This window comes from Anomaloglossus baeobatrachus, chromosome 2 (genome assembly GCF_048569485.1).
Source record: "Anomaloglossus baeobatrachus isolate aAnoBae1 chromosome 2, aAnoBae1.hap1, whole genome shotgun sequence".
Classification (NCBI taxonomy): Eukaryota; Metazoa; Chordata; class Amphibia; order Anura; family Aromobatidae; genus Anomaloglossus; species Anomaloglossus baeobatrachus.
In genome coordinates, this window is record NC_134354.1 from 794134026 (window position 1) to 794155025 (window position 21000).

Genomic DNA, 21000 nt, shown 5'->3' on the forward strand with positions numbered 1-21000 from the left:
AATGATGGAGGAGAATATACTGAGAATGATGGAGGAGAATATACTTAGAATAATGGAGGAGAATATACTGAGAATGATGGAGGAGAATGTACTGATAATAATGGAGGAGAATATACTGAGAATGATGGAGGAGAATGTACTGATAATAATGGAGGAGAACATACTGAGAATGATGGAGGAGAATATACTAAAAATAGAAGGGGAGAATATACTGAGAATGATGGAGGAGAATATACTGAGAATGATGGAGGAGATTATACTGAGAATGATGGAGGAGAATATACTGAGAATGATGGAGGAGATTACACTGAGAATGATGGAGAAGATTATACTGACAATTCTGGAGGAGATTATACTGAGAATGATGAAGGAGAATATACGGAGAATGATGGAGGAGATTATACTGACACTTATGGAGGAGATTATACTGGGAAGGATGGAGGAGAATATACTGAGAATGATGGAGGAGAATATTCTGACATTTATGGAGGAGATTATACTGAGAATGATGGAGGAGATTATACTGACAATTCTGGAGGAGATTATACTGAGAATGATGAAGGAGAATATACGGAGAATGATGGAGGAGATTATACTGACACTTATGGAGGAGATTATACTGGGAATGATGGAGGAGAATATACTGAGAATGATGGAGGAGAATATAATGACAATTATGGAGGAGAATATACTGAGAATGATGGAGCAGAATATACTGAGAATGATGGAGGAGATTATACTGACAATTATGGAGGAGATTATACTGAGAATGATGGATGAGGTTATACTGACAATTATGGAGGAGGGTATACTGAGAATGATGGAGGAGAATATACTGAGAATGATGGAGGAGAATATACTGAGAATGATGGAGGAGAATATACTGAGAATGACGGAGGAGAATATACTGAGAATGATGGAGGAGAATATACTGAGAATGATGGAGGAGAATATACCGAGAATGATGGAGGAGAATATACCAAGACTGATGGAGTAGAATATACCAAGAATGATGGAGGAGAATATACCTGAAAACGCACCTGTTCAGAAATGCCTACAATCTACAATGAACTCGCTGCCGCCCGACCACCGTGCGGAGCTGCCGCCCGACCACCGTGCGGAGCTGCCGCCCGACCACCGTGCGGAGCTGCCGCCCGACCACCGTGCGGAGCCGCCGCCTGACCTACTCCCCACCTATTGTCTCCTCCCCATAATCCTATAGAATGTAAGCCCGCAAGGGTAGGGCCCTCTTCCCTCTGTACTAGTCTGTCTACTGTAACTTGTATACGTATTTTGTATGTAACCCCCTTCTCATGTACAGCACCATGGAATTAATGGTGCTCTATAAATAAATAATAATAATAATAATAATACCAAGAATGACGGAGGAGAATATACTGAGAATGATGAAGGAGAATATACCAAGAATGACGGAGGAGAATATACGAGGACAATATACTGAGAATGACGGAGGAGAATATACTGAGAATGATGGAGGAGAATATAGTGAGAATAATGGAGGAGAATATACTGAGAATAGAAGAGGAAAATATACTGAGAATGATGGAGAAGAATATACCAAGAATGACAGAGGAGAATATACCAATAATGATGGAGTAGAATATACTGAGAATAGAAGAGGAAAATATACTGAGAATGATGGAGGAGAATATACTGAGAATGATGAAGGAGAATATACCAAGAATGATGGCGGAGAATATACTGAGAATGACGGAGGAGAATATACTGAGCATCATGGAAGATAATATAGTGAGAATGATGGAGGAGTATATGCCAAGAATGATGGAGGAGAATATACCGTGAATGATGGAGGAGTTTATACTGGGAATATAAGAGGACAATATACCAAGACTGATGGAGTAGAATACATCAAGAATGATGGAGGAGAATATACTGAGAATCATGAAGGAGAATATACCAAGAATGACAGAGAAGAATTTACCAAGAATGATGGAGGAGAATATACTGAGAATGATGGAGGAGATTATACTGAGAATGATGGAGGAGAATGTACTGAGGATGATGGAGAAGAATATACTGAGAATGATGGAGGAGAATATACCAAGAATGATGGAGGAGATTATACTGAGAATGATGGAGGAGAATATACTGAGGATGATGGAGAAGAATATACTGAGAATGATGGAGGAGATTATACTGAGAATAGAAGAGGAGAATATACTGAGAATGATGGAGGAGAATATACCGAGAATGACGGAGGAGAATATACTGAGAATGATGGAGGAGAATATACTGAGAATGATGGAGGAGAATATACTGAGAATGATGGAGGAGACTATACTGAGATTGATGGAGGAGATTATACTGAGAATGATGGTGGAGAATATACTGAGAATGATGGAGAAGAATATACTGAGAATGAAGGAGGAGAATATACTGAGGATGATGGAGGAGAATATACTGAGAATGATGGAGGAGAATATACTGAGAATGATGGAGGAGAATATACTGAGGATGATGGAGAAGAATATACTGAGAATGATGGCGGAGAATATACCAAGAATGATGGAGGAGAATATACTGAGAATAGAAGAGGAGAATATACTGAGAATGATGGAGGAGAATATACTGAGATATGATGGAGGAGAATATACTGACAATTATGGAGGAGATTATACTGAGAATAATGGAGGAGAATATACCGAGAATGACGGAGGAGAATATACTGAGAATGATGGAGGAGATTATACTGAGACGAGAAGAGGAGAATATTCTGAGAATGATGGGGGAGATTATACTGAGAATTGTGGAGGAGAATATAATGAGAATGACGGAGGAGGATATACTGAGAATGATGGAGGAGAATATACCAAGACTGATGGAGTAGAATATACCAAGAATGATGGAGGAGAATATACTGAGAATGATGGAGGAGAATATACTGAGAATGATGGAGGAGAATATACTGAGAATGATGGAGGAGAATATACTGAAGATGATGGAGAAGAATATACTGAGAATGATGGAGGAGAATATACTGAGATTGATGGAGGAGATTATGCTGAGAATAATGGAGGAGAATATACTGAGAATGATGGAGAAGAATATACTGAGAATGATGGAGGAGAATATACTGAGAATGATGGAGAAGAATATACTGAGAATGATGGAGGGGACTATACTGAGATTGATGGAGGAGATTATGCTGAGAATAATGGAGGAGAATATACTGAGAATGATGGAGAAGAATATACTGAGAATGATGGAGGAGAATATACTGAGAATGATGGAGGAGATTATACTGAGAATGATGGAGGAGAATATACCAAGAATGATGGAGGAGAATATACTGAGAATAGAAGAGGAAAATATACTGAGAGTGACGGAGGAGAATATACTGAGAATGATGAAGGAGAATATACTGAGAATGATGGAGGAGAATATACCAAGAATGATGGCGGAGATTATACTGAGAATGATGGAGGAGAATATACTGAGGATGATGGAGAAGAATATACTGAGAATGATGGAGGAGATTATACTGAGAATAGAAGAGGAGAATATACTGAGAATGATGGAGGAGAATATACTGAGAATGATGGAGGAGAATATACTGAGGATGATGGAGAAGAATATACTGAGAATGATGGCGGAGAATATACCAAGAATGATGGAGGAGAATATACTGAGAATAGAAGAGGAGAATATACTGAGAATGATGGAGGAGAATATACTGAGATATGATGGAGGAGAATATACTGACAATTATGGAGGAGATTATACTGAGAATAATGGAGGAGAATATACCGAGAATGACGGAGGAGAATATTCTGAGAATGATGGGGGAGATTATACTGAGAATTGTGGAGGAGAATATAATGAGAATGACGGAGGAGGATATACTGAGAATGATGGAGGAGAATATACCAAGACTGATGGAGTAGAATATACCAAGAATGATGGAGGAGAATATACTGAGAATAATGGAGGAGAATATACTGAGAATGATGGAGGAGAATATACTGAGAATGATGGAGGAGAATATACTGAAGATGATGGAGAAGTATATACTGAGAATGATGGAGGAGACTATACTGAGAATGATGGAGGAGACTATACTGAGATTGATGGAGGAGATTATGCTGAGAATAATGGAGGAGAATATACTGAGAATGATGGAGAAGAATATACTGAGAATGATGGAGGAGAATATACTGAGAATGATGGAGGAGATTATACTGAGAATGATGGAGGAGAATATACCAAGAATGATGGAGGAGAATATACTGAGAATAGAAGAGGAAAATATACTGAGAGTGACGGAGGAGAATATACTGAGAATGATGAAGGAGAATATACTGAGAATGACGGAGGAGAATATACTGAGAATGACGGAGGAGAATATACTGAGCATGATGGAGGAGAATATAGTGAGAATGATGGAAGAGAATATACTGAGAATGATGGAGGAGAATATACTGAGAATCATGAAGGAGAATATACCAAGAATGACAGAGGAGAATATACCAAGAATGATGGAGGAGAATATACTGAGAATGATGGAGGAGATTATACTGAGAATGTTGGAGGAGAATATACCAAGAATGATGGAGGAGATTATACTGAGAATGATGGAGGAGAATATACTGAGAATGATGGAGGAGATTATACTGAGAATAGAAGAGGAGAATATACTGAGAATGATGGAGGAGAATATACTGAGAATGATGGGGGAGATTATACTCAGAATGATGGAGGAGAATATACCGAGAATGACGGAGGAGAATATAATGAGAATGATGGAGGAGAATATACTGAGAATGATGGAGGAGAATATAATGAGAATGATGGAGGAGAAAATACTGAGAATGATGGAGGAGACTATACTGAGAATGATGGAAGAGATTATACTGAGAATGATGGAGGAGAATATACTGAGGATGATGGAGAAGAATATACTGAGAATGATGGAGGAGACTATACTGAGAATGATGGAGGAGAATATACTGAGAATGATGGAGGAGATTATACTGAGAATTATGGAGGAAAATATACTGAGAATGATGGAGGAGAATATACTGAGAATGTTGGAGGAAAATATACTGAGAATGATGGAGGAGAATATACTGAGGATGATAGAGAAGAATATACTGAGAATGATGGAGGAGAATATACTGAGGATGATAGAGAAGAATATACTGAGAATGATGGAGGAGAATATACTGAGAATGATGGAGGAGAATATACCAAGAATGATGGAGGAGAATATACTGAGAATGATGGAGGAGACTATACTGAGAATGATGGAGGAGAATATACTGAGAATGACGGAGGAGAATATACCAAGAATGATGGAGGAGAATATACTGAGAAAGATGGCGGAGAATATACTGAGAATGATGGAGGAGAATATACTGAGAATTACGGAGGAGAATATACTGAGGATGATGGAGAAGAATATACTGAGAATGATGGAGGAGATTATACTGAGAATAATGGAGGAGATTCTACTGAGAATAATGGAGGAGAATATACCAAGAATGATGGAGTAGAATATACCGAGAATGACGGAGGAGAATATACTGAGAATGATGGAGGAGAATATACCGAGAATGACGGAGGAGAATATAATGAAAATGATGGAGGAGAATATACTGAGAATGATGGAGGAGAATATAATGAGAATGATGGAGGAGAATATACTGAGAATGACGGAGGAGAATATACCAAGAATGATGGAGGAGAATATACTGAGAATGATGGAGGAGAATATACTGAGAATGATGGAGGAGAATATACTGAGAATGATGGAGGAGAATATACCAAGAATGATGGAGGAGAATATACTGAGAATGATGGAGGAGAATATACCAAGAATGATGGAGGAGAATATACTGAGAATGATGGAGGAGACTATACTGAGAATGATGGAGGAGAATATACTGAGAATGATGGAGGAGAATATACTGAGAATGATGGAGGAGAATATACTGAGAATGATGGAAGAGAATATACTGAGAATGATGGAGGAGAATATACCAAGAATGATGGAGGAGAATATACCGAGAATGATGGAGGAGACTATACTGAGAATGATGGAGGAGAATATACTGAGAATGATGGAGGAGACTATACTGAGAATGATGGAGGAGAATATACTGAGAATGATGGAGGAGACTATACTGAGAATGATGGAGGAGAATATACTGAGAATGATGGAGGAGAATATACCAAGAATGATGGAGGAGAATATACCGAGAATGATGGAGGAGACTATACTGAGAATGATGGAGGATAATATACTGAGAATGACGGAGGAGAATATACTGAGAATGATGGAGAAGAATATACTGAGAATGATGGAGGAGAATATACTGAGAATGACGGAGGAGAATATACTGAGAATGACGGAGGAGAATATACTGAGAATGATGGAGGATAATATACTGAGAATGACGGAGGAGAATATACTGAGAATGATGGAGGAGAATATACTGAGAATGACGGAGGAGAATATACCAAGAATGATGGAGGAGAATATACTGAGAATGATGGAGGAGACTATACTGAGAATGATGGAGGAGAATATACTGAGAATGATGGAGGAGAATATACTGAGAATGATGGAGGAGAATATACTGAGAATGATGGAGGAGACTATACTGAGAATGATGGAGGAGAATATACTGAGAATGACGGAGGAGAATATACCGAGAATGATGGAGGAGAATATACTGAGAATGATGGAGGAGACTATACTGAGAATGATGGAGGAGAATATACTGAGAATGACGGAGGAGAATATACCAAGAATGATGGAGGAGAATATACTGAGAAAGATGGCGGAGAATATACTGAGAATGATGGAGGAGAATATACTGAGAATGACGGAGGAGAATATACTGAGGATGATGGAGAAGAATATACTGAGAATGATGGGGGAGAATATACTGAGGATGATGGAGAAGAATATACTGAGAATGATGGGGGAGACTATACTGAGAATAATTGAGGAGATTCTACTGAGAATAATGGAGGAGAATATACTGAGAATGATGGAGGAGAATATGCTGAGAATGATGGCGGAGAATATACCAAGAATGATGGAGTAGAATATACTGAGAATGATGGAGGAGAATATACCAAGAATGATGGAGGAGAATATACCAAGAATGATGGAGGAGATGATACTGAGAATGATGGAGGAGAATATACCGAGAATGATGGAGGAGAATATACTGAGAATAACGGAGGAGATTATACTGAGAATGATGGAGGAGATTATACTGAGAATAGCGGAGGAGAATATACCAAGAATTATGGAGGAGAATATACCAAGAATTATGGAGGAGATTATACTGAGAATGATGGAGGAGATTATACTGAGAATAATGGAGGAGATTATACTGAGAATAACAAAGGAGAATATATTGAGAATGATGGAGATAAACATAGTCAGTTGAATCTATTACAGTCGGCAGAGATGTATAGGTGACATTACACGGGACTGATCTATATACTCTGCAGGTTATGATTATTTCCTATCGTTACTGTCTCTTACCTGGCAGAGGAGTGTGCACAGGGTCTCCCCCACACCCCACTTTCCCATCCTTCATATGTTCTCCTCGTTCCCTCAGATTGATCGGTATCCAGTAGTCAGACCACCATCCTCTGCACAGTCTCCAGGATATGGAGGGTGCAGCTCATCAAGGACCTTCTAGCAGTTGTTGAGTCCTTGGATGGTGTCCGGTGTCCAGTTGTGGGGTCCTTGGATTGTGTCCGGTGTCCAGTTGTGGGGTCCTTGGATGGTGTCCAGTGTCAGTTGTGGGGTCCTTGGATGGTGTCCGGTGTCGAGTTGTGGGGTCCTTGGATGGTGTCCGGTGTCAGTGCCGGGTGTCAGCTCTCGTTGCCTGTTCACACACACAATGCATTGTAATACGTGGAGCTTCCAGCAACAGCCGTCATCTCAAGGGTTAATCCAATGAAAGGAAAAGATGTTTGTTGAGTCACTTTAACCTTTCAGATCCTGGAAACTTTCAGATCCTGGAAACTCTGATCCCGGCTGTCCGGCAGCACGAGTCTTATCCTGGCGAGCCCCCCATACATGACCGGGGTCTGAGGTCTCTTCTGTGCAGGTGCAGAGGCCTCTGTATATTAGAGTATAGCGGTATTATACTATAATGCATCTGACCCAAGAAAACAGGCACCTGCCCTGAAAGTGTCCCCGGTGTTACCCAGCTTTCCCCTACTCCTGAGTGATAAGTCAGCACTAGGCGGCCATGTTGGCTGTCACCCAGCTTTCCCCTACTCCTGAATGATAAGTCAGCCCTAGGCGGCCATGTTGGCTGTCACCCAGCTTTCCCCTACTCCTGAGTGATAAGTCAGCACTAGGCGGCCATGTTGGCTGTCACCCAGCTTTCCCCTACTCCTGAATGATAAGTCAGCCCTAGGCGGCCATGTTGGCTGTCACCCAGCTTTCCCCTACTCCTGAGTGATAAGTCAGCACTAGGCGGCCATGTTGGCTGTCACCCAGCTTTCCCCTACTCCTGAATGATAAGTCAGCCCTAGGCGGCCATGTGAAGCCCCACCGGTGTTGTGTCGGTGCATTACCTTCAGGGACTCCACTCAGCTGGATCTGGTCACAGGTAGGAGATCTTCTTCTTGTCGTGACGCCACTCTCAGAATTGCGGCCAGTAGGGACCGCCACTGCAGGTTGAGGGACGCCTGGGGCTGATGGTGAGTGCAGTTAGTTGGAATAGCCTCCTGAGAGTGAGGCTAGCCCCAGGGCCCTGTGTCTTTGCGTAGAACCACAAGGCGCAGAATAACTCCACACAGGCAGAATGTCTTTCAGGGTTTTTACTCACTTCAGGTGGCAGGGTGAGTAACCCGGGCGTAGCTAGGATGAACCAGGCGGGAACCAGGTATCCTTCAGGCTGACTTCTGATGGTGACTACCAACTCGCCTTCCTTAGCCCTTGGTGGTTTGGGGTGACCCCGACTTTTAGTCCCTATGGGGGTCACCCAGGGAAGTTGCTGAAGCCTCACTCCCCTTCGTTTGCCGTTTGCTTGTGGCCTGGACCAGCTCACTCCAGCTGCTTGCCTCCTGTGAGCTATGGGCCCTAACTGTGGCTACGTGGCTGCGGCTTTTGTGGTGTTGTGGTGTGGGCTTTGAGGGCCCCACACCGGCAGGTTTAGCAGGGAAAGGTGGATCTATCCCCGCTCCGGGATCTGCCGCCCGTTTGGGCCTGGTTCTCCCTAGCAGTCTCCTTACTTCCCACTCTGTGCTCTCTCTCTAGCTGGAGATGGGTTTCGGGTAGCACTCCTAGGTGACCGTTCTCCCCCGTCGGTAGCCACTGCGCGGACGCTGTCAGACTACAGCAGCCCAGGGGAAGGGGTCAGCTCTCCTCGGAGCTCCCTGGACTCTGCTCTGAACCGGCTCACATCTGGGACCTTCACTGCTGCTCCTGTCAGAGCTTCACTTTCCTGCTCCTTACTCCTCCACACTCTGCTGCAGACTGTTTACTCCTCCTTCTCTTTTCCCTTTTGTGCCTGCCTACGCCACCTAGCAACCAGATTCTCTTACCACACCCCTTGAGAGGAGATGGAGGCTTTTGGCCCCCTCCACTATTCCAGTGGAGGTGAAGGCTTTTCCCCCTCCTGGGATCCCCAGGGGTCCTCTCATAGGTACATGTGTGAGACCTGATCACTATAATTAATAATTAATTAATAATTTTTATTCATTTATATAGCGCTATTAATTCCACAGCGCTTTACATACATTTGCATATGCGCCTGTGTAGTCACACCTCGGTCAGCCTTCTGGATTACCTGTATTGTACTGTCCCCAGCATGGGTGCAGTACTCAGTGGTGCCTGACCAGGTCAGGGGCGCCACATTCCCCCTTAGTTATCACCAGCACGTCCTCGGGCTGCAAGACAACATTTTAAAATGCATAAAACATTAAAACATGTAAAACATTTTTTTAAAAGCACCAGGTACCATACATCACCACCCTCCACCCACAAGTCCGTTAACCCACCCAAAACCCTCTCACGTTGGCCGCGCCTTCAGCCACTTCTGGCAGGATGTAGAGGCGGCTTTCATGGTCTGGTGGTCTTCAGGGTATACCTGGCCTGGTGGAGCCGCGCCTTCAGCCACTTCTGGCAGGATCCAGAGGCGGCCTCCACAGTTGGTGCTGACCAGGTACCCTCTTTGTGGTGGAGAGCCAGGCCCCATAAACAGGCATGCTCTCTGGTTGCAGGTAAGCCAAGGCCCTATATACGGACGTGCTCCCTGGTTGCAGACGAGCCAAGCCCCTAAACAGGCTGACTCTGGTGGTGGTGGTGCCCTCTGGTGTAACTATTTACACTGCGAGAGTTTGTGGCTATAGCCAGTTCATAGCCTTAAGGTTCATTTCTCACATGAGTTTATGTGGGCACATTCTTAAACTTGTAAAACGTTGCAAAACAAACTTTTTCAAACTGGTAACTTCTATGCTTCTTTCTGTACTTTATGTGGATTCCTCCATACCAGGGCTTGGGCCTGTAGGGCTGCGGCACCTGTTGTTTCCTTGATCTCTTTCTTCATCTGTGGTTGTCTCATCAGTAGGTCCTTTGTCTTTTCTTTCTTTATCGCTGTCTTTCCTGTCTTCTTCCTTAGGACATGGTGCTACATCTAGCGCATACCAGCCTCTTTCTCCTTGATGCATGGTAAATTGTACGGAGTCTCCCATCTTTAAGTTTCTGCCAGGGTGTCCTCTGGGCAAGTGGGCTTTGACGTCTCGTCTATTGACAAAAATGCCCTCTTTCATACCTGATGCCACTATAAAGCCGTATCCGCTCTTCAAGTTAAAGTCTTCCACAACTCCTCTACAAAGAGGTCCTCTGACCTGTGCTTTGGCTCTTCTCAGGAACCGTTTTTCTTCTAGGTCTCTGGCCGTGACTTCTCTCTGCTCTGGGGATGGCGGTGCAGGGAAAGACTGGGTTCTACTACGGCGCCGTGTCTTGCGGGCTTGATTCTGCTGGGTGGCTGCTTCACGGCTGGCAGGCTCCCAGGTGAGGTTGCTGGATAAATCTTCCTCTTCATCCCAGCGAGAATATGGCAACATCTCCGGCTCTGGGCATGGGTCCACTGCTGGTGGCTCCTGAGTCAGCTCCTCAGCTTCCTGGCCTCCCCTCCCCCTTAGTTCTTCTGAGCACTCCTTTGGTGGCAGTGCTGGGGATGGACTTTCTTCAGCAGGCCCAGGCAGGGATCTCTTTGGCATGATTGCTGCAGGAGTCGTCTTGGGGGTATGCGGAGGGAGTATGTACTGGTCCACCAACCATTGTGGAAACTTGGCCTCCATGTCAGCCTTCAGCTGCCAGTATGCGGGGTCCTCCCCCAGCGTGGGCTTTCCAGCAGGGACCTCTTTGGACTGGGGAGCGGTGTCTGCTCTGGCCTTGCAGGCCGGGGTAAATGGTGATGCAATCTTATCTTGGCGGGCCGCGCCTGGCATAGCGGCGGCCTGGTCTTGGCGGGCCGCGCCTGGCATGGCGGCGGCCTGGATGGGCGTTTCTGGCGCAGCTTGGATCGACGTCGCAGCTGCGATGGGGTCTTTGCAGGCTGGGCTGGGCGTCGCTGCAGCGATCGGAGCTTGGCGGGCCGCACCTGGCGGGGCTGCGGCCTGGTTCAGCACCTCACTTGCGGCGCGGACGAGCGTTGCTGCTGCGGTGGGGTCTCGGCGGGCCGGGCCTAGCATGGCGGCGGCCTGGGTCAGCGTCACACCTGCAGCGCGGATGAGGGTCGCGGTGGCAGCCGGTTCTTTACGGGCCGGGCAGGGCATCGCTGCAGGGACCGGGTCTTGGTGGGCCGAGCAGGGCATCGCTGCGGCGGCCGGGGCTTGGCGGGCCGCACCTGGCGTGGTTGCGGCCTGGCTCAGCGTCGCCGCGCCGGGCGCCTCTTCAGGGACTGCGGCCGTGGCAGCAGGGGTCGGGGCACTCGCGCCGGCAGGGGCATCACTGGACTCACCCATCGGTGGCAGCATCGGGGTCTGAGTCGTCACCGCCCGGTCTGGCACTCGGCGCGCGGCTCTCCCCTCATAGGCCTGAACCGCCGAGGTCATCCACAGAAACTCCGTCCGTCCCTCTCTGATCAGCCTTCCGACCCTGGCCTCCAGTTGATCGCAGAACTCGGCGAGCTCCCGGCACCACCAGGCAGCGGAGCCCGGCTCTGGGTCTCTGCATTCAGACGCCATTTTCTCTAGCAACAAGCTGCTGGCTTCTTTTCCGTTCCGCCGTCTCTGGACGCTTCCGCTCTCTCCACAAGCGAGGTCAGAACTCTGCAGGGGATCTCTGGGTAGCCACACCTCTTCGTGGGCGGTAACTTCTCCCAGCGCGGGCTGCTGTTGTTTTTCAGCGCGCTTTTCATGGTGGCAATATGGCGGCGCTTCCAATTTTTCAAGCGGACCGCCCAGGCACATGGTCACCTGTCTGAACAGGTCTAGTCCTTATCCTGTTCGTGACGCCAGATGTGAAGCCCCACCGGTGTTGTGTCGGTGCATTACCTTCAGGGACTCCACTCAGCTGGATCTGGTCACAGGTAGGAGATCTTCTTCTTGTCGTGACGCCACTCTCAGAATTGCGGCCAGTAGGGACCGCCACTGCAGGTTGAGGGACGCCTGGGGCTGATGGTGAGTGCAGTTAGTTGGAATAGCCTCCTGAGAGTGAGGCTAGCCCCAGGGCCCTGTGTAGGTGCGTAGAACCACAAGGCGCAGAATAACTCCACACAGGCAGAATGTCTTTCAGGGTTTTTACTCACTTCAGGTGGCAGGGTGAGTAACCCGGGCGTAGCTAGGATGAACCAGGCGGGAACCAGGTATCCTTCAGGCTGACTTCTGATGGTGACTACCAACTCGCCTTCCTTAGCCCTTGGTGGTTTGGGGTGACCCCGACTTTTAGTCCCTATGGGGGTCACCCAGGGAAGTTGCTGAAGCCTCACTCCCCTTCGTTTGCCGTTTGCTTGTGGCCTGGACCAGCTCACTCCAGCTGCTTGCCTCCTGTGAGCTATGGGCCCTAACTGTGGCTACGTGGCTGCGGCTTTTGTGGTGTTGTGGTGTGGGCTTTGAGGGCCCCACACCGGCAGGTTTAGCAGGGAAAGGTGGATCTATCCCCGCTCCGGGATCTGCCGCCCGTTTGGGCCTGGTTCTCCCTAGCAGTCTCCTTACTTCCCACTCTGTGCTCTCTCTCTAGCTGGAGATGGGTTTCGGGTAGCACTCCTAGGTGACCGTTCTCCCCCGTCGGTAGCCACTGCGCGGACGCTGTCAGACTACAGCAGCCCAGGGGAAGGGGTCAGCTCTCCTCGGAGCTCCCTGGACTCTGCTCTGAACCGGCTCACATCTGGGACCTTCACTGCTGCTCCTGTCAGAGCTTCACTTTCCTGCTCCTCACTCCTCCACACTCTGCTGCAGACCCTAGACTGTTTACTCCGCCTTCTCTTTTCCCTTTTGTGCCTGCCTACGCCACCTAGCAACCAGATTCTCTTACCACACCCCTTGAGAGGAGATGGAGGCTTTTGGCCCCCTCCACTATTCCAGTGGAGGTGAAGGCTTTTCCCCCTCCTGGGATCCCCAGGGGTCCTCTCATAGGTACATGTGTGAGACCTGATCACTATGCGCCTGTGTAGTCACACCTCGGTCAGCCTTCTGGATTACCTGTATTGTACTGTCCCCAGCATGGGTGCAGTACTCAGTGGTGCCTGACCAGGTCAGGGGCGCCACAGCCATGTTGGCTGTCACCCAGCTTTCCCCTACTCCTGAGTGATAAGTCAGCACTAGGCGGCCATGTTGGCTGTCACCCAGCTTTCCCCTACTCCCGAGTGATAAGTCAGCACTAGGCGGCCATGTTGTCTGTCACCCAGCTTTCCCCTACTCCTGAATGATAAGTCAGTACTAGGCGGCCATGTTGGCTGTCACCCAGCTTTCCCCTACTCCCGAGTGATAAGTCAGCACTAGGCGGCCATGTTGGCTGTCACCCAGCTTTCCCAGGAATAGTTAGAATGGTCTTGGAAGGAGTTAAAAGCCTTTGGCACCGGGAAGGTGAAGTCCTACATCCCTGATGAGTAAGACACGAATACATGGCGGCGGTGCACACTGAACCCTGCCGTGTTTGATTAAAGGGTGTGAAATCTGAACAAACACCAAGATTACAAGCTGCGGGACATGGAGGAAACCTCCAGAAAGTGATATATGTGCAGAGGATCCCAGCATCAGGTGTCAGTGCGGAGGGTGAGGATAGCCGTGACCCCAGGAGCTCACAATCTACAATAAACGGCCCGGCAGTCCCATGTAAATAGGATTATGTCACCGTATAATGGAAGATCTGCAGCTTTCTAATCTATTTGCATTTCCATTTCTTATTAATAAGATCTCTGTTTCATGTCAGTGAATGAGGATCATCATCATTTATATCGAGGGATGAGAAGCGGCCTCAGGTTTAGTTCACATTAGTGTAGTGTTTAACATCAGGCACGTAATGATAAAAAAAACAATTCAGAGGTATATAAGGCGTATGTGTGGCGCCCTGGACAAGCCAGGGGCCACAGAGCACAACACCCACACACCCCACACTCCCGGTCAGGCACACCGAAGTCAGAACACAAAACCCTTGTTGCCTTCCTCCAGGGGCTGATGATCACACCAGGGGGTGGAGCCAGGCGGTTGGCCTCGCCCACCGAGGAGTTCACAGTCCTGGAGGCGGGAAAACCAGGCAGATAAGCTAGGGGAGTGAAAGTGGAAGGAGGAAAGTGGCAGTTAAGCAGCCTGAAGTTGGTCGGGTGTGTGGCCCGGACAGATCAGCAAGGTTGGCAGACGGTGGTGACCGTCTGCAGGAGTGGCCGATTGGAGTCTACCGTAAGGACCGTGGACGGGCGGTGGCCCGGCGGTACCGGACCGGTACACGAAGAGAAGTCAGCACCATCTGGCAGGGCTTACGGACCCCGGCAAGGCTAGGAGTCGCCGTGAATTTGCCAAATTCGTTAGTGAAGGGGACCTCCTGGGTTTCCCAACAGCCAAGTCTCGACAGAAGGCAACAGTCCAACCAAGTGAGGGAGACACCGTTGAGACACTTGTTGCCTTCCTCCAGGGGCTGGTGTCCACACCAGGGGGTGGGCCAGGCGGTTGGCTCCGCCCACCGAGGAGTTCACAGTCCTGGAGGCGGGAAAACCAGGCAGTGAAGCTAGGAAAGTGAAGGAGTAAACAGTGGGAGTAAGAGGAGAGTTGAAAGTGACAGAGAAAAGTGACAGCAAGAAGCCTGAAGTTGGTCCGGGTGTGTGCCCCGGACTGAGACAGCAAGGTTGGCAGACGGCAGTGACCGTCTGCAGGAGAGATTGCTCCGAGGTTGCCGAAAGGACCGTGGACGAGTGGTGACCCGGCGGTACCGGAGCGGTATACAAGGAACAGTCAGCACCAGGGCAGGGGCCTTTCGGATCCCGGCAAGGCTAGGAGTCGCCATAATTTGCCAAATCCGTCAGTGAAGGGGACCTCTGTCTCCCAACATCCAAGTCCCGATTAAAGGCAACAGTCCGACCGTTAAGGGGAGACACCGCCACCGCCAAGGCACCAGTTTCCCAGGGCCAGCGCCTGCGGGCAAGAGTGGGGCTCCTCCGGCTCATATCCAGGTCGGGGAGCGGGTTACCGGTGGGAACCCATCGCTACCAGAAGATTACACATAGGTGCAGGGAAGAGACCGTCACCGTCAACTGCAGGGAACACCAGCACCGTAACCGTCCGAGGGACCCGTCCAACCAGCCGTTTGTTTACCGAGAACTGTGTCGTGTTTACTGGCTGAGTTAGTACCTCCGTGCCGTGCGGCACAGCGCTGTCCCTGCGCCCCTGCACCTCCACAGGCCCCATAACCCGCCTGTCCACTACCCAACCCCATCACTGGGCCCCGGGATCACCAACCCTTACCCACGGAGGGGCAAAACAACAACTGGCTGCTCCATACCATCACTCCCGGGCTCCCCAGCCAGAGCAGCGGTGGTGTACCCTCAATCACCACAACCGTGGGTGGCCTCACGGACAATACATTATCCCAACCACCAAACCCCTTTCACTCACGGGCGAGGAGCGCCGCTAGAGTCCCCGGGATCCGGCCCATCGCTCGAGCCACCGAGCAGCAGCAGGCCGCAGCAGCCGGACCCGAGCAGTGGGAGAGCGCGGCGTCCCCTCCTTCGCCCGCGACACTAACAACAAAGCTGCTCCCTGTCACCGCTCCCGGGATCCCCGTCCAGAGCAGCGGTGGTGTCACCAATATCACCACAACCGTGGGTGGCGTCACGGACAATAATCAAAACCCCACAATCAAATCCCCTTTTCACTCACGGGCGAGGAGCGCCGCTCGAGTCCCCGGGATCCGGCCCACCGCTCGAGCCACCACCGAGCAGCAGCCGCAGCAGCGGCCGGACCCGAGCAGTGGGAGAGCGTAGCGTCCCCTCCTCCGCCCGCGACATATGCATAGACTAACATGGGCAGGAAGTGGTAGAAAACTATTCAGAGGTATACGAGGCGAATCCATAGACAAAAACGGGCAGGAGGTGGTAGAAAACGAGTCAGAGGTATATGAGGCTTATCCATAGACTAAAAGAGGCAGGAGGTGGTAAAAAACGATTCAGAGATTTAGGAGTATCCATAGACAAAAACGGGCAGGAGGTGGTAAAAAAATGTTATTTTCTCGCTTTTATTAGGTTTGTCCAAAATTGCACAGGGCATGTAAACATCAGACTTCGGAGCGGCGGCGTGCGACATGTGGCGGCCGATTACAAGCATCACTGATGTGTACAAGCCGGATGTGACCCGAGCCTCATACACCGGCCCGTGCTGGAGAGTCGTCACAATGTATCAGCGCAGGGGATTCTCCTCTACACACCTCAGCTACAAAGAAGTGAGAAGAGAAAGAAGAAGAAATGGCGGCTGCGACTCTCTATTACATTCCCGCCTGTTCTCTCCGGAGGATTCGTCCATTGCTTCTTCTCTCCATCTATTATTATTCACTTGTTGTTTCTCTGTTTACATTTCCCCGATACTTTCTCCGGATTCATCGTCCGTCCCCGCAGCACTGATTATATCTCCGTCACTTAGTTTTGTGGAATTTCGGCGCCTTTTGCAAAATATGCAACTTTTTATTTCGATAAATGGTCAGAAAACATTTTTCAAGAAAAAAAAAATATATATATTTTTATTATAAAATTTTATAAAATTGTGTTTGGGATTTTGAGAAATTTGGAGCAAAAACAGCAAAGATTACAAGACAAGAAAAGAAAAAAGATGTAACAATAAAACCCCAAAAATGGGGAGCAGTCAAAATGTGGTAGAAAGATGCAAAACCTTTCAGTATACAGAGATTATTATGAATATTTATAGAGCAGCATTGATTCTGTCGCGGGCGGGGAGGGGGACGCTGCGCTCACGACGCTCGGGTCCGGCTGCTGCTGCTGCTGCTCGGTGGCTCGAGCGGTGGGCCGGATCCGGGGGCTCGAGCGGCGCTCCTCGCCCGTGAGTGAAAGGGGTGGTTTTGGGTTTTGGGGAGTTGGTCCGTGACGCCACCCACGGTTTGTGGTGAGGTTGGGGCACCACCGCTGCTGCTGACGGGGGATCCTGGGAGCGATGACAGGGAGCAGCTGGGATGTTGTTTCCCCCTCCGTGGGTAGGGGTTGGTGGTCTTGGGGCCCGGTGAGGTGTGACGGGGAGGCAGGGTTGGATGGGTGCAGGGTCGCGGTGGCAGCGCAGTGCCGGACGGCACGGTAGTACTCACTCAGCCAATAACGTATACAGCGTCTTCGGTAAAACAAACGGCTGGATGGACGGGTCCCGCAGCCGGCTGCTGTGGTTACTCCCGGACGGTTGGTGGTGGCTGCCTTTCCCTGCACCTGTTGTGTATCTTCGGTCCCGATGGCTTCCCACCGGTAACCCGCTCCCCAGCGTGTATATGTGCCGGAGGAGCCCTTTTGCCCGCAGGCTCTGGCCCTGGGAATTCTAGCTGTGGTGGTAGCTGTATTTCCCTTTCTCGGTTTGGACGGTTGCCTTCAATCGTGTCTTTGCTGCTTGGAAACCCCGGAGGTTCCGGTCGCTAACGGATTTGACCTGTTTAACGGCGACTCCAAGCCTGGTCGGGGTCTGAAGGTCCTGCCGGTTTGTGCGGGCTTCTCTTCACTCCCCGGTTCGGTACCGGCGGGCCACCTCCCGTCCCCGGTCCTACAGTTCCGCGTCAATCGGCCTCTCCTGCAGACGGCCACCACTGTCTGCCAACCTTGCTCTTGGTGCCCGGGCCACGTACCCGTACACGGTCTGTCTGCTCCTCTCTTGCCACTTACTCCTTCTCCTTCACTCTCCCTAACTCATCTGACTTCCTTTCCCGCCTCCAGGACTGTGAACTCCTCAGTGGGTGGGGCCAACCGTCTGGCTCCACCCCACCGGGTGTGGACATCAGCTCCTGGAGAGAGGGAACAAGGATTTGTGTGTAACTGATGTGCCTATCTCGGGGTGTGGGGTGTGTTGTTGCAGTACCTGTGACGACCTGGCTAGTCCAGGGCGCCACACTACATGATACCAATCTAGGACCTGCGGATCCCATTGGCAGGCCATAAGCAAACCTGGATTATAACACTATATGGACTTCAGCATCGATTGCAAGGATTCGGCTTTGATATCAAGGCCTACCTAAGGAAGGAACCCAGCTTGGGACAATCCAGTCACCTGACTACAGACTTTGCGGTCCTCAGCCAGCTTCCTAAATCTGGCGTTATTCCATTCTCGGTGGGTGCCCGCCGAAAGCGGGGTGCTGCTGGATTGGAGTAAGTGGCCCTGGAACCTCTGAGGCACGGACATTCTAATCCCTGGTGAGCAGCGGAAGGGGGAGACTCTGTTACCTGTTACATGTGTGTGTTTTGCTGGTTATGTGTTATGTGCCGTTCATTGTTTGTGGATCCAATAAATTCTTAATATTGTGATTCCCTCACCCTGTGTTGTCTGAGTAGTGTTTCGCCCACGGGTAAGGAGGCCGGCGTTCAGTTGGGATGAGCCCTGGGCCACGCTGTCTTTCTAAAGGCGGCCGGACCAGCGGACGAGAGCACCCACTGACCCCTGTGTCTCCACAGGAGAGCACCCACTGACCCCCGTGTCTCCACAACGTACAAACGACGGGGGAGAGTGCAATCGCTCATGCAATCGCACGATAAATCGTTGCGTGTAACGCTGCCTTTAGAGACCCAAAACCAGTAATGAAGATGTTAAATTATTTATACAATGTACTATGGACTGGTTGTCCGTCCAAAAGCAAATCTTTCGATTGGGAAGTTCCTCATGGCAGAGCTCCACAGCTGCAACAATGGGGAATAATTCCAAGAGGTTACATTCTTACATAGGTGGGAGTCCTGCCAAGAGGAAGGCCACACACCCTGGCACCATTCCTTACCAAAAATGGCACCAAAACCACCCGAACCTGACGCATTAGTGAATAATTCCAGATCCTGGTTAACCACTTCTGAGCCCAACATATAATTACAACTGATGTTAAAAATTGTCTCCATACCGCAGATCACCACGTAAACTGTTAGAAGACCTAATTCTGTAATCAGGATGCTTAGCACCCCTAGCGACCAACGAGAGCCAGCTGGAAAATACCGTACCCATGAGGATTACATTGGAGGCAAAAGATGATAAGAATCTGGGTGTATCGGGAGAAGGCAAAAGGCCGAGTCAATATCTGATTTAGCTAATAATGCTTCAGGACCTGCATCTCGTACAAGCGAAACCGCTCTGTCAAACGAGACGTAGGACACAGAAGTGTCCTCTAAGTGAATTCCGTCATTCACCGAGCGACCATTAGGGTGAGACAAATGATGGATGAGCCGAAACTTGCTGGGTTCCTTCTTCGGGACAACTCCTAAAGGTGAAACCCATAAATCTGGAAAAAGGGGGGGTTGTGAATGGGCCTTCAGATCTACCTAATTCAACTTCTTTGTTTATCTTTTGTCGCAACCCATGAGGCTGCCGATTTTAGGTTATCTGATAAAAAAAATGGGTAAATTGGTAAATTGAAAAGGGATCAAGAAATAAAAAGAAAAACTGAAACTAATTTGGCCTGCCGCTGATTTATTGGGATACAGGTTTAGCCGGGGGGACATCGCGTGTACATTCACCGGCGTCTTTTTGGTCACTTGGCACGATCTTTCCTGGGAGTTTTTTATACCGGGCGAGGGCATTTAATGACATAGTGGGCTGCTTCAGAAGAGGAGCACTCATGCTTGTGTGACGCCCTGGCCAGGCCAGGTAGTCACAGATAGGGCCCCGCACAACACCGTTCCCTAACAAGGTGACAGCAGCCAAACACTTAAAACCCTAGTCACCCCCTCAGGGCTTGATGGACACACCAGGGGGTGGAACCAGGCGGTTGGAAGACGCCCACCGAGGAGTCTCAGACAGCCTGAGGCGGGGAAGTACACGGAGGAGAACAGTCTTGTCAGAGTTCAGGAGTGGAGGTCAGGCCTGTGTGTCAGGCCTGGAGCAGAACTTACAGGTGCCGGGGTAGGAGCCCTGGTACCTTTGGCTAGGAGGCATACGGAGGCCTCTGTCTGCAGGACTCGGGAAGACGGCTCGGTGGAACCGAGGTGGACCGGGACAGGGTTGTAGCCCGCCGGTACCGACCCGGGGAACCGACTCGGAAACCGGAGCACAAAGGGGGGTACTCAGACCCTGAAGCTAGGTCCAGAAGCTATGGGGGGCTAGCTAATTAACTCATTGAGGCCCACTCAAAGTCCCGACTGAAGACAACAGCCCAACGAGGGGGATAGAACGCCACCGCCACTGCTCAGAGATCCCACGGGCCAGCGTCTGCGGGCAAAGGGCTCCTTCGGCCACATCCAACCGGAAGCGGACTCCTGATGTTGCAAGCCCAGGCAGTCCACCATTCACAAAGGTGCGGGAGAAAGACAGAGACCACCAGCCGGGTGGGGAACCAGACTGCAGCCGGCTGCGGGCACCGACCAC

At 49.3% G+C, this 21000-nt stretch overlaps 1 protein-coding gene across 1 annotated transcript in view; it reads right to left on the minus strand.

The window, feature by feature from the left end:
* LOC142290097 (protein sel-1 homolog 3-like) overlaps window positions 1-20256 on the minus strand; it is a 172029-nt gene extending 151773 nt beyond the window's left edge. Inside the window, exons 1-2 of the mRNA XM_075334031.1 lie at window positions 20154-20256; window positions 19758-19897 (exon numbers count right to left, since the gene is read on the minus strand). Of these exons, the coding sequence (XP_075190146.1) occupies window positions 19758-19897; window positions 20154-20256 (243 nt within the window). The remainder of the gene's footprint in view (window positions 1-19757; window positions 19898-20153) is intronic.
* Between the last annotated feature and the right edge of the window lie 744 nt (window positions 20257-21000).